Source organism: Motacilla alba, chromosome 5 (assembly GCF_015832195.1).
Source record: "Motacilla alba alba isolate MOTALB_02 chromosome 5, Motacilla_alba_V1.0_pri, whole genome shotgun sequence".
Classification (NCBI taxonomy): domain Eukaryota; kingdom Metazoa; phylum Chordata; class Aves; order Passeriformes; family Motacillidae; genus Motacilla; species Motacilla alba.
Window position 1 is genome coordinate 38,814,026 of NC_052020.1, and position 14,179 is coordinate 38,828,204.

General features: G+C 44.7%; 2 protein-coding genes across 2 annotated transcripts in view; one reads left to right on the forward strand and one right to left on the reverse strand.

The window, feature by feature from the left end:
* Nucleotides 1-295: 295 nt before the first annotated feature.
* On the reverse strand, nucleotides 296-9,471 carry ALDH6A1 (aldehyde dehydrogenase 6 family member A1). The gene is made up of 12 exons (XM_038137027.1): nucleotides 9,377-9,471; nucleotides 9,132-9,194; nucleotides 7,054-7,128; nucleotides 5,530-5,691; nucleotides 4,873-4,951; nucleotides 4,022-4,324; nucleotides 3,195-3,316; nucleotides 2,778-2,967; nucleotides 1,903-2,084; nucleotides 1,320-1,499; nucleotides 1,039-1,137; nucleotides 296-573 (listed from the first exon to the last, which is right to left on the reverse strand). Exons 1-12 carry the CDS (start codon nucleotides 9,434-9,436, stop codon nucleotides 469-471), a joined length of 1,620 nt encoding a protein of 539 aa, XP_037992955.1. The 5' UTR covers nucleotides 9,437-9,471; the 3' UTR covers nucleotides 296-468.
* A 147-nt stretch (nucleotides 9,472-9,618) lies between these two features.
* The window catches only part of LIN52 (lin-52 DREAM MuvB core complex component), a 39,943-nt gene continuing 35,382 nt past the window's right edge, over nucleotides 9,619-14,179 (forward strand). Inside the window, exons 1-5 of the mRNA XM_038137918.1 lie at nucleotides 9,619-9,761; nucleotides 9,841-9,915; nucleotides 10,091-10,128; nucleotides 10,512-10,578; nucleotides 11,600-11,683. Of these exons, the coding sequence (XP_037993846.1) occupies nucleotides 9,743-9,761; nucleotides 9,841-9,915; nucleotides 10,091-10,128; nucleotides 10,512-10,578; nucleotides 11,600-11,683 (283 nt within the window). The 5' untranslated portion in view covers nucleotides 9,619-9,742. The remainder of the gene's footprint in view (nucleotides 9,762-9,840; nucleotides 9,916-10,090; nucleotides 10,129-10,511; nucleotides 10,579-11,599; nucleotides 11,684-14,179) is intronic.

Below are 14,179 nucleotides of genomic sequence, written 5' to 3' on the forward strand. Positions count from 1 at the left end.
TCTGTGAGACACCCAAGATGTCCCAGTTATGTCACTCAAAATGAGTACTCATCTTTGAGTAAGGTGAACTCAGACTCTTAATATGCAAGATAAAGAGGTAAATAAACCTGCTACAAGATGTAGCCAGGAGTGAGTCACTAAGGCTAAAGATACTGAAGTGAAAACCAGAGTTCAAGTTAACGGGGTCTGGAAAGAAACACAAACTAAGACCAATCTCAGTGGCTGCCCTTTCAGTTAGATAAGGTTATTTAGTCTTTGATAGGTTGTATGGAAAAAATTAGTTCAGCTAACCAAAAAAACACTGACAGCAACAGAAAATCCAGACCATGAGTCACATGAGCCCTCACAGTAACAGATCCTTGAGACAAAGGAGGTTTCTATTCATTCCCAAGTAAAGAGTGATAGTCAGGACAAAGCTGAAAAGTGCAGCATAGAAGGGCACCAGAAACAGCATCTGCAAAGGCTGGTTTAGTTTCCCATAGTTGGCATAACCACAGCAGGCTTGGCAATGGTGGCATCTTCCTCTTTCCATTGAGAAATGATAGTTTTCAGCTGTGTATAGAACTGCACTCCCTGGAGGAGAGATCCACATATCAGATATTTGGCCTTAGGAATTCCTCAGGTCTACATTAGTGGTATATATCAAACAGTTTTTGCTTTATCTAAACAGGATTGAGTTTTCTTCTGTGGAAACAATTCTTGTCAGCCTGTTCTTTTTACCAGTTTCACAAAGATTCTGATTCTGTGAGAAAGCTTGCGAGTTATTGCTCCCTTCTCAAATATCCTAAAAAGACTTGCATTTTTTTACTTAAGGGAAAAATAAAGAGGAATGGGCTATCTATGATTGTGACATGCATTATGGTGCTGTGATCACTGGCTGGTTTTCAGTTTCCTGGTTGAAATGCCTTCAAAGTCTCCTCACTAATGAGGTCAGATGACCATCTGCCCATTGCCATTTATAACATTTATATCAATGATTATCACAATTCAGATTTATCACAATTCAACCCAATAGAGTGCTCTGAATCAGAAAGTTACCTGTTTGCCATAGAAATTGGTGTCCCCTCTGAAAGAAGCACGAGAGCCAGTGAAAGAGAACATGGGCAGAGGTACTGGGATTGGAACGTTGACACCCACCTACACCAAAGGAAAGCTGCCATATTAGTCACAAGAAGGAACAGATTGCAGAGCACTCTCCAAATGCTTCTGCATCTTGTTTTCTTATGTCTGAGGCTGGGTACTGCTGGCTGAGAGGGCAGTGATTACAGTTACCATTGTAAATGGTGAGTGCTAAAGCAGTACTCCTAGCTGGAACATACCTGCCCCACATCTACTAAGTGAGAATACTTCCGAGCTGTGGCTCCGTTGGTGGTGAAGATTGCAGTTCCATTCCCATAGGGGTTATTGTTCACCATCTCGATGGCATCATCCAAAGTGTCTGCTTCCAGCACCACTAGGACGGGCCCAAAGATTTCCTCCTTATAGCAAGTCATGTTTGGCTGCCAATACAAACAGCAGAAAAAGCAGCTTGTATAAAGGTTATAATAAAAATATTGTAGTAAATAGGATATAAGAAACAGACATGCTGTTAGTACTCATGATATTCCTAGGACTACTGTTCATACTGCATTGCCACAAGCCATCCTTCAGTCCTCCTTACCTCATCACCATTTCTCATGCCCTGTCCTCTATCTAGTACACTAAGGAAGGCACCACTTTTCATCTCCAGAGTGCTTTCTGCTTTTACTGCCTGTATTACAAAGAGTACTTCATTGACACTAAAGGCTGAGCCATTTATGGCCTTTCTACCTGGTGATCATTAATTACTGACTGATTTGACTAACCCATTTTTCAGCTGACCTTGCAATACACACTTGCAAGCACTGGTTTTGGTCATCTTACCTTGACTTTGGCAAGGATCGTTGGTCCAACAAAATTGCCATTTTCATAACCCTTCACTTTGACATTACGTCCATCCAGGAGAAGGCTGGCACCTTCTTTTACTCCTTTCTCAATCAGACTGCAAACCCGTTCCTTAGCTTGGGGACTGATTAGAGGCCCAAGATCAGCTCCAGGCTGGTCTCCTGTGAAGAGGCAGAGACACCAAGTTTTTAACGCTGACAACTTCCTTTTCATAGGCATATGAAAATAAGAGATAACTGGGAGATAACTACACTGGCAGGAAAAATCTGAAAATCCTGATGTTTCCGAGACACAGAATACAGATTTGAGACATTGATGAACAGGAACAATAGCCTGCAGCTCTCATAATCAACATGGAATCACCAGAAAGCCAAAATTCAACAATAAATTCTTCTCAGGAAGGAAACTTTTCCCCTTTGCAGCACTTTATTGAATATAAATACAATATAATTCCCCAAGAATTAATAACAGTCTAGCTTTTTCAAAGTATTTGTTTCCATTTTTCTTTCTTTATTGTATGCTTACTACAAATTGGAAGGATCTTGAAATGAGGTTGCTATATAAATGGCAGATATGAGTTAAACATAGGATTTAACCTCAAATCTCCAGTTAAAACAAGACTGATCCTGTAAACATTGCATCACAGTCCCATCAGCAGCTGAAAACATACTCCTACCTCCAAACCTAGGGTTGGGTTTCCCAATCCAGACAATCTGCTAGCTCCTACCCCTACACATCAAGCCGGTGGTGCCAATAGCTCCAAGGGTCACAACACGGTATGGCAGGTAAGCTGACCTAAAAAGCTAAGCTTGTACAGAAGTGGAGTACCTTGTAAAAATTATCTCAGTCTGTACCTGCATTTACTCGTAGATTTTTGGCTCTGTCCACAAGCTCTGGCAGCCATTTCTGAGCTTCTCCTACTAGAATTGCTGTAGACAGGGCCATGCAGCGTTGGCCAGCTGCTCCAAAAGCAGCTCCAACCAGCTGGTTCAAGGTGTTCTCTTTATTGGCATCAGGCATCACCACACCATGATTCTTGGCTCCCTGAAAAACAACACACAGTCTCCCATTATTAATCACCCCAGACTGCTTCTTCTCTAGCTCTCTGGCAATGACTTCTTATAGTAGCTATGATTCTGCAAGAGAGCAGCCTTAGCACTTAGCTACCAGCAGCACAGTCAGCTTCTGCTGCTGAGTGGTGTGGTCTCTCTCATCATTCACAGGTGACAGAGGTAGTCTATGTGCTCAAGTATGCTGTTCAGAGACATTACCATGTTGGCCTGGACTCTCTTGCCATTCCGGGATCCTCTCTCATAGATGTACTCGCCAGCCTGATTAGATCCCACAAAGCTGATTGCTCTGATATCCGGATGGTCACAAATGAAATTCACAGCTTCAAAGAGGAAATAACACATTATAACTGTGGTGCACAAATGCTTCCCTCCATTCCCATCCCCACAGCACTAAATCTATGTATCTTTCATCTTATTAATTTCTTGCCTCTGTGTTTCCTATGTCTGAGTTCCCTGAAAGCCTGTCTGTGTAACTTTTCACTCACTTCTTAGGACACATACTCCTGCCCTGTCTTCATTCTCCTGGCTCTCTTACATCTCTTCATGCTTTGTGCACCTCCCAGGGTGCCTGAGCAATGTCAAAGTGAAGTTACTGTTCTCTACTTGTATCACCATGTCCTGAAGCTATTTGTGTGCTGTAAAAAACAGCATGTTAGGAGCCAGGATACTGGCATCCACTGTATAGTCAGTGAGGCATTGAATTCTTGTTTAGGCTTCCTTGCGAAACCAAGATGATTTATCTACTTACTTTAGTTGCAGTTTAGGTTGCTAAATAGAATTTGAGAACTTAAATGCCTTGGGAACTCTGACCCCAATCCCCAAAATTTTGTCCACCGTATCTCCTGAAAGATCTGGTGCAAGGTGACAGAGAATCTCCCACTCACCTTTCAGCTTCATCAACAGAGCTGAAGCATCTGTCCAAACCTATCTAACAGCAGCAGTCTCAGACTCTCCAACTGGTACCTCCCACTGAGCACACACCACAACACATACACTTGCCAGCTCCCAGGAAGGGTGGTTATTACCTTCATGTTGTCCATGGATAATATTCAGGGTCCCATCGGGGGCACCAGCATCCTGAAACAGCTTGGCAAGGAACATTAGTGCTCCTGGTACACGCTCAGATGGTTTCATCAAGAAGGTGTTTCCACAAACCATAGCCATGGGGAACATCCAAAGAGGAATCATGGCTGGGAAGTTGAATGGTGCAATGCCAGCACACACACCCAGAGGCAGACGGTAGGTGTAAGTGTCCATGTCTTTAGTGATGGAGGGCATGGTCTCCCCAAGGATGAGGGATGTCACACTGCAAGCATGTTCAACCACCTCTGCAGCAGAAAGGGCAATATGCTGCTGGATGATCTGTTAACAATTAGTCCCCAAACTCCTTTTTCACTACTGCCTTGACACACCTCTTTCTTTCAGCCTCTTCTCCCACAGCTTGAAACTCATTGTGCTCCAGAAAATCCCTCTGCCAAGCATTGTGAACAAATTATGAATGGATTCTCTCTTGGCCACACTACACATCATTGTGATAGGAGCGCAGACACAACAGCCCCACTACAAAATGCACAGGTATAGCACTATTGTACCACCTGGGACTCAACCTTAGAAATCTGAAAACAGGTGAGAAAGTTCTTATCCCTTTTTAGTAATTTGCAGTCACTCCTAGAAAAAGCTCTAATGACTTGGAAGTGATTTAAAGATACTCTATCTAAGAAAACTCTTCAGCTTAGAGCTACAATTGACACTTTTCTTTGACTAGGGGACTATAAAGGGATCAACATATACAGAGCAATCAGTTGCTCAGGAGACCTCATCCCTTCCTGTGGGTTCTCAAACCCCCTTTTTTTAACAGGAGGAGCCAGCAGCTTACGGAGGCCTCGGAAAACATCTCCCTCAGCATCAGCCAGGGTCTTCCCTTGCTCAAAGGTGATGAGTTTGGAAATTTCTTTCTGAAAATGGAAAACACAATATTTATGAATGTTAAAAAAGTGCCCACTCATGAAATAGATTGCAGGGATAAGACAGAATTAATAGAGAGTTGAACATCATAATGAATAGACTGAACAGAATCCAGAAAAACCTATGCTGACTGATTTGCTCCTTATAAACAAGAAGCCCATAACCCACATAGGCAACATTTTAGAAAAAAGTCATCCTAGGATGGCTTGTATTCTAATGCTTCCAGGTATGACACCACATACACACCAAAAATCCATCAGGGAAACCCAAAAACATAGTAACATGCTTGTCTTCATCAACAGACACATGTTCCATCAAGGCTCAAAGTTCCTTCCATGGTCTCTTGGTAAAGGGACAAATTCAGAATAATATTCCCTAAGAGGCGCAGCCTCTCTGTTTACCATTGGATGGGAAGTGTTTTGCTGCACCTCTTGACAGTGGCTCAGTTGGTTCCTCATGGCAACGCCTCACCAAGGAACTCTGTAAACCCTGAGTCTCTCGATTTAGTTCCTAAAATCAGCTGCAATGCATTCAGCCATAGCCATCACACACAGCCATGGTGTCTCACCAGATTGTCTTTGATGAGTTGCTGATAGCGCAGAAAGATTTGCTGGCGACTCAAAACAGACGTTTCTGACCAGTTCCAAAAAGCCTTTTTGCAAGAAGCCACAGCTGCCTCCATCTCACTGGCTGTGGCTTTCGGTACACGGCCAACCACCTCATTTGTGGCCTGAAACAGAAAACAAATTGCATCAAAACTCAGCTTTTCCCATCTGTTCCCACCAACCATTCAAGAGTTCTTTCACAGCACACAGCTAATATTCTTGTTCTACAAGGAGTTGTACTTCTGAGGGCAGAGCACAAAGGAAATGCCTTCTTTCATCGCACACAAAAGGCCTGGGCTACAACTGGAGTAGTTCTGAAAACCTGCACTACAAATATATCAAGTTAGGCACTCAGAAAACTACAAATAGAGTGCTGATTTCCAAGTGGGAGTTGAAGTGACTTGTCTATCTTGAAACTTCTAGAGAGTATAAGGCAAAAGTTTCTCTGGGCTATGGTCTTTTCCCTCTCCCTTGTCTTGGTTCATCTGGCTGTCCCTCTTACACATTAAATGAGGCAATATTCCTTTGTGAAAAGCAGTACATGACTGTGCAATTGCCATTGATGTTAGCTTACCTATACCCCTAGGCCAAAGTACCATATTTACATACAACCTTAATTCTACAGTATTTTAACCTCAAGCTTGTTGCCAGTTTAACCTCCTTCTAATGTTCTCTGAAAAATTAAACCTCCTTTGACATGACAAAAATTTCAGATATATCACTAAGAGAGAAACTACTCAAAACAAGAGGAAGAGAATTAAACAAGAACACTGCTTGCTACATAGAGACCAAATGAGCTTCATGAACATGACTTGCTGCCTTCTGATCACTTCCACAAAGCAAATGAAAATAGAGCTTTACAGAGAAGATTTAGAAACTGCTGTTTAAATGCTTACAAGGGAGGCCAGGGGATCAGAATTTTGAGTGCAACCTCATTTCCATTTCTCTTTGGTGGAGTACATAGACAATACCAGCGCTACTTATCTATTTTGCACTGCAGAGCATCCAGCTCTGTGATTATTGTGGGTCACAGATAGAAGCTCTCTGAAAGGAGAGGAGCTTCAGCTGTCAGGACTTTTCACATTTTTACTCTGAGAGTAATATCAGCCTCTATGAGGTCTTCACATTCAGCTGGTATCAGATCACACCCAGTTGATTTCATATACAGGATGAAAGACACTTCAGAAATTTTACATACTCATCACAGAGCCTTCCTATGAAAAAAAAATATATAACCAGAATTTAAGCTTTCTTTCTGGAGATCAGGGGCTTACTATGTGAGAGAGGCAAAGGTGATAGTGACTTATTCTGAGACTGACATTTCATGTGAAAAGGAAACTGAGAAGCTGTAGCCTGCCTTAAGCTCCAAGTCTAAACCTTTCTCAAGAAATATATGTATGTTTTTCTTCTGCCACATCCCTGAAGAGAGGCACAGACCTTTGTTTCACAGTGATCACTATCTACATAAGCTGAGACCATTCACTTACCGGGTTGTGGATATCAATCCATTCAGTAGTTTTGGACTCAATAAACTTCCCATCAATGAAGAGTTTGGTTGTTGGCTGTGGAGGGCAAAGCACTGGACAGTGAGTTATTTTTGTCTCAACCAAATGCCTAAGTACCAGTGTGCCATATTACATGCAAGCCTTCATCATTTACTGCTCTGTGAACCACTAGAGTCTGGATCCAGTCTTCACAGCTAACTGCTCTCTGTCCCATTTTGCTCTCACTTTACACCAAAATGGCCAAAATGCTTTCTAAAAGCAGTTATAGAAAAAAAACTACATTGTTCTGCTTATGTTCAGAATTGTTTCAATCTATTTAATCGAAACCTGAAAAACTGCAACTCATAAATGTTCAGAAGAAACAGTTAATAATTCACTTCATGGGAATTTCATGAACCCAGTGCAGACTGTACCACTGTCCCCTGTGCCTCCTTCCCACCAAGCCACTAAGCAGGTTAATCTTCCCAGTTTATAGCTTCAAGTAGGAAATTGGACTTTCCTCACCCCCCGCTGGGTCTTGCAACTAAGAGCAAGAAAGCTGTATCTGTGGACTGTCCTGGCTGGCAGCACAGAAGAGAGAACTTTCCCACTCAGATGAAGAGGAGGGACAAGGAAAGTTTGAAATAAGAATTTCAGGCAAACATTGAACAGAACAGAAAGCAGACGTAAAAGCTGTAATTAGCATTAGATAGGCACCAAAACTGTACCATGCAGGAAAACAAATTATAAATTAAGAAACTAGAAAAGAGGAGTTGACATTGGGAGGTAAGGAGAGAACTGGGAGAAAGCAAGAACTAGTTAATCATGACACAAATCCATGATTTGGGGAGATCAGGTAAGAGAAAGGAGAAATGGATCTTCTGTATGAATAACAGAAATGGGACAGGTGAACAGAACTGGGATCCAAGCCCAACTATATCAGAAAATTGAAGAAATTATGATGTGGAATTACAAAAGGGAGATGAGGACTTGGATGCTATCCATAGTGTAATGAGGAGAAAGAGATCAGAGGAAGAATCAGGAACATAAATGTATTGGGTGGACAAGTAATGGCAGTGAAAAGTGCATGAAAATGGAAAAAAAAGCAATGTTAGTTGGAACAAATTGAGAAAGCTTTGAGATGAGAAAGCTAAGATCAGAAGTATAAAACAAGTCTGTTAATGGACAAGCAAAACTTAATGATTTGGAAATCAACACTAGAAGAAAATTAAAATAAAAAATTTGCAGATGATTATGTAGCTGGAATCACAGCTGGAGAAGAGAGACAGAAATCTGTGCCCATGAAAACACAATCTCCTCTAGAACCTGGAAGGAAGCACAGGAAATCTGAGTCCCTTGACCGAGTTTCCTGACTGTCAGAAAAGCTGCTGGTCTAAAGAATGACAAACTCCTATGGCTATCAATCACTGCATTAGCCTCAGTGCCACTGAGGAGCTGCAAACGCCAGTGCTTTATGACACACACAGACTGCAGTGCAATGGAGTTAATGTTTTTTTCAAATTTCTCAAAAAGGGTATCTCGAACATTGCACATGCAACAAAAAATACTTTAAGCAAGCCAGAAAATGGTGAATTAAAGTTAATTGCACTTTTTCCATAAGATCGCCACCTTTTTTTCATGAAGAGAATGCACCTGCTGTGGAAACATGGACGGTAGTAAAGCAGACTACTTGTGGAATCCTGGTTTGGAGCTCGGAGAGTGTGCAGCCATGGACAGCAGAGGGGAAAAGGCAGTACAACAACTAAAGCTGTTTGATACTGTCCGAAGGAAACCAGATCCTCTCTCTGTCGCAAACAGATGCGTGAGGCCAGCCCAGGGCCACCAGCAGCAACGCGAGGTGACGGGCGGCCACTGCTCAGCTCCGAACTCCATGGAACTTTTTTCCATCCCTCCCGTCGAGCACGGGGGCAGTGCCGATGTTTGTTCCACCGGACCCACCGGGGCTCCAGCCGAGCCGGCCTCAGCAGAGCAGACCTGAGGGCAGCGTCCGGCGGCGCCCGGGGCTCTCCCGCGCCTCCCTCCCCCGCCCACCGGCTCCGCTCCGCGGGACGGGCACTCACCACCGAGGAAGAGAAGGACGCGGCGACTGAGGTGATCCAGGGCGCACCGGCGCTTCGCGGCAGCTGGACGGGGGGAAGCACAGACCACCTCAGGGCGGCTCAGGCAGCACCTCCCCCCGACCCCCCTTCGGCTGCTCCCCGCCCGGCACCGGCCCCCCCGCGGGATCCCGGGGCCACATGAGCCACGACCCCGCTGCGCCCCCCGAGCCGCGGGAGCCGCGGCGGGCCGGGGCCGGCCGCCTCACCCTGAGCGCCACGCGGCGCCGCCCGCCCCACGCTCCGCGCGCCGCCGCCGCCGCCGCCATCCCGGCCCAGGGTCTCCGCTCCCAGGCCCCCGCCGGCGCCCCCCGCCCCGCCCCGCCCCGGCCCCGCCCCCGCGCGCCCCGCGGCCAATCGCCGCCAGCAGCCGCTCCGGCCGCGCCTCCCGCGGCCCCCGCCCCCCGTGCCGGGCCGCCGATTGGCGGAGGGACCCAGCCGCCCTCCGAGCGTCACGGCCCCGCCCAGCGCCGCCCCGCGGCGGTCGCGGGGGCGGCACGTGGGGCTCGTGGGCGGGGTTTGTTTTCCGCCGCCGCTCGGCCGCGCCGCGGGGGTGGTCACGTGGGGCGCGCGCCATGGCGGCCCCGGCGGACGGTGAGGCGGGAGGGCCCCGCGGCGCCGCCGCTCCCCGCCGCTCCCCGCCCGGCCTCCCCTCACCCCCTCTCTGTTGCAGGCGCCGACCTGGAGGCCTCGCTGCTGAGCTTCGAGAAGCTGGACCGCGCCTCCCCGGACCTGTGGCCCGAGCAGCGTAAGTCGGGCGGGCCCGCGGCCCCGAGTGTGACATCTCCGGGTGGGGTGCGGAGAGCCCGAGCGGGGCCGCGCCGCCCTGGGGCAGCTGCACGGGCCGGGCCGGGGCCGGGCGGGGAGGCGCTGCTGCCCGCAGAGGCGCTCGCCCCCCGCCAACCCCCGCTTTCTCTCCCCAGTGCCCGGGGTTGCCGAGTTCGCCGCCTCCTTCAAAAGCGTGAGTGAGCGCTGCTTTGCCTTTCGCGTTTCCTCCTTCCCTGTAGTGGCAGATCTGCAGGTTCTCTTGCGGGCTTTGCATCTGCTATGAACCGTATCGCAGTAATAAGTCCAGTATATGCTACAATATAGCTTTTGGTTTTAATGTATCTTGTATAGATGTGTTTCTTTTTTATACTTACTGCAGTTCACCGTGTATGAGAATTATACTTTGGAAGCAATAAAGGGTTTTAAACTTCAGAAAATCCTATTTTTTGCACTGATTTTTGGCTTGTGGATGGTGGTATGCCGTTTTAAACTCTAAAATGCCTCTAAAATCGTACTTCATTGTATAATTCTAAAATGGACTTTTCTGAATATGAACTTCTGTTTTTTTCAAAATAGCCAATTACAAGTTCTCCTCCCAAGTGGATGGCTGAATTAGAAAATGATGATATTGATATGTTGAAGGGTGAGTATGAATATTGTGGGCAGGAATTGAGGTTGCCAAAGCAGAGGGGAATTCAGTGCTCACTTAAGAGGCTTAAAACACGTGTTCTTTAAATGTTCTGGTGGTGGCCCTATGGCCCGAGATCTCTAGCCATGATGTTTGCAGAATCTCCAACTCGGAAGTCTCCTCATCTTGCTAATGATAGACATTTTCATTAAAGCAGTTATTTCCAAGAGCCTATCCAGATGTCAGTGGCAGGCTGATTTTTCAAAACAAGCAGTGTAACATTGTGCATATTTGAGTCACCTCCCTTAGCCTTTTTTATCACTGTATAAATATAATGAGCATCTCCTGCGTTTTGAGAAGTAGCGTGAATTTTTTGGAGGGGCTCAGCTGATCAGTTGCTGAGTAGCTTAGACTTGTTGATTGACTTGTTCAGAGAGATGCTCTACGTGTGAGTGTGTTCCCTCACAGATCTGGGAGCTCCAGTGCAGTGGTGAGGCTGTATGGGCAAGTTAGAGCAGGATTAGCTAGCATGCACACTTGCTGCATGCTGCAGCTGTTAGTTGGCAGCAAACATCCTTCAGTGTGCTCTGCCTGGCATGAATTCTGGATAGCGATGTGTGATCGTGTCACAGTGACGTGCCATGGCTGCAGAGTGAAAGTGAGATTATTTAACTCTGACTTGCTCCAAGAAATGTGCTTGAACTCATGTTACTAATGCAAAATAAGTCCATTCCCTTGCACACTTTTATACAGCTTATTCATGTTGCAATGTGAACTTACAGGAACTTCCAAATTATGGGTCAAATTACTCTTTGCAATGGTGGTAGATTAAAACATGAACTAGACTCATGGCTGTCCTTCTCCTTATGTTAAAATTAGCAGTGGAATCAGCTTGAATTTTGAACATACACTGTTCACTAAGCCAGATCCTGACAGAAGTGTGGCTTGAAAGTGCTCTGTGAAGTACTAAGAAGGTGAACTGCTACTGGAGGACTATCGAGAGGGTTAAAAATTTACCTTTTTCTCTCTTCTTAAGAGCTGGGGAGCCTTACTACAGCTAATCTGATGGAAAAAGTTCGTGGCCTGCAGAACCTGGCTTATCAACTGGGACTGGATGAGTGTAAGTGCTGTACACAGATATGACTGGTTGCATTCCAAATCTTTCCACTACAGCATGTGCTTGTACATTGGTAGCTGGAAAAGTGTGTTGGCAGGTTTGGTGAGTGTTTGACAGTGACCCCCTGCAACAGGATGAGAGAATGAGCTTACACCTCCAACTTACAGCCTACCTGCCCCGGGGAAAACATGTGTGTCATTCTGGTGTTACCCAGTGGCACAGAGACTTTCTGAGTTAACATTGTCTTACATAAATCAGGTCACTTGGCTTAATCTCCCACTCAGACACTAAAGGTATTTCTCAGAATACCTGTGGCAGTACTTCTCTCTAATTCCATGCATTGCCTCCACAGGGAAACTTGCCCTTGTGTGTAGGATTCTCCTGTCACTTTGCTGTTCATACTGTTTTCTGCTTCTGTAGCTGTTATTTTTTCTACACTCAGTTGTGACGGGCAGTGATGTCATTGAGTAATAAAGATGACTTTCATCCCAATTGCAAACAGCCAACTCTTACTGTGGTTTTTTGAAGAAAGGGTTCCTTTAATTGTCTCTTTTAGAACTCTTGTTAACAGGTTGATACAGTTTTGAGAATTTCAAGAGTATTCTGGAGTTGTTTTTAATGCTACCCATACATACTGCCACTTTTTTTTTTTTCCTGTTTAGTTATGCTCTAACACAGACCCTGGTTGTAATTGCTCTTGGGCTACACAAAGCACCAAAAGTTTCAAGTCTTTCACCTTCCTTTCAGTAGGTAACAGAACTTAGTAATCAACCTTTAGAATCTTTCTGACTGCAAACATAGGATAGCCTAATGCATTCTTAATAACAAAACATTAAGCTTGTTTTACCATACTTCAAGTTTATTTTACTTTCAGTGCTGGTATCTGTTAAGACTGTGTAAAGCATTTGGTGGAGTAGAGGTTAAAGTATAACAGTGTAAAACTGAGTCAAATGCAAAGATTGGCTGATGATTGGCTTTCTCACTTGAGTTGTAGGCTCTGATGTCAGACAGTGTTCTGCTAAATGGACTTTAGCAGAGTCTGAGTTGCAGTAAATCTAGGGAGGTGTTTGTTTCCTTATTGCATGTGCAATACTTGTTGCAGGTGGTTCCATTTATTTTTACTGAGAACAAGTGCATACGTAAAGAAGACAAAGTGAGTGAAAACTGAAATATGAGGCTCAACAGTTATAACTTAACTCTTGAATTTTCAACCTTTATGAAAGGTTTCCATGCTTGTAACTTCTTGCCACTGAAGGCAGTGATCCATTTACTGTAATCCATTGAATACTTTGTGTGTTGTAATATACATTTATCTTTGGAAAACTTTTACCAAAAATTAGTTGTGGAATTTGAACAGAAGCTGCTTAGGACTGTTTTTCCTAATACTGTGTTTAGGTTATTTTCTCTTACGGACTTAGATAAGTGAGAGAATAAGAAAAAAATCCAAAAGATCTGTTCATTAACGTTAAGGGACTTGTGGTTTGGTCTTGGAGGTATGTGATTTGGTTATATCTCTGTACTGAAATTTACTGGTGCCCTCCTGACTTGGCTGGTCCATTGAAACTGGCTGTCCAAAGCAGGACAAAACCCGCTGCTGACCAGGCTCCTCTAGATGGCAGCACGAGGCCTTCCGCAGAAGTTTTGCTTCTTGTTTATGAAACTCTGACATTTCAGTTAATTGCATGCTGTGCGGGACCAGGGTGACTCCAGCGGCACTCCATGAAAAGTGCATCTATTGAGTGATATTGCAATCATGTTGTGAGATCTGTTACTGCTATACCCAGTTCACAACATACTTTACATAAATCTTGCATTAGAATTCATTAGGCAAAGTGCTCTGGGACAGGATATCGTTTGAAAAGTTTATGTATTGAGGTACAATTGCAACATTAGCATTGAAATCTGAATAATTGATTTGGCATGATGTAGTTTGGTAAATTCATAATTGCTGAGTTACATGTCTTGTTTCTTGAATTCATGTGAACTCTTATTATTTTGTCTGTATAAGTGGATTTTCTTGACAAGTTTGGAATGGATGTATTGAATGTTTTGTCCATCTTGATGAGGCATCTGGATGGCTTTCATCTAGGAACAGTTGAGTACTGTTATCTGAATCCTACATTTTTATTATCTGCAGTCCCAACTGTCCCAACTTTTTGGCCATGGATATCTCTGTTCCTCTTTGGTTCAGTGCTTTTCACAGATTTCCTTTCTCTACAATTAACTTCCTCCCTTTTTTCCCATAGTGGGTTTCCTTTACTTTCTGTAACCCTGTCTAGTTTGTTAACTGCCCCATGGCTTCTGTGGATCAGTTTAATTTATCAACATATCATTTGGCTTTTCTTTCCAGATTGTTCTACCACTTTCTTCCTGGCATGCTGATAGGTGGATTCTTGCTCAAAATATTCCTTGCAGAATATTCTTCCCTTCCTTAGCACAGGATTCATGTCAAAGTATAGCTTTCCTTGAATGAAGCAGGATATTTGTAGCATGAACCGT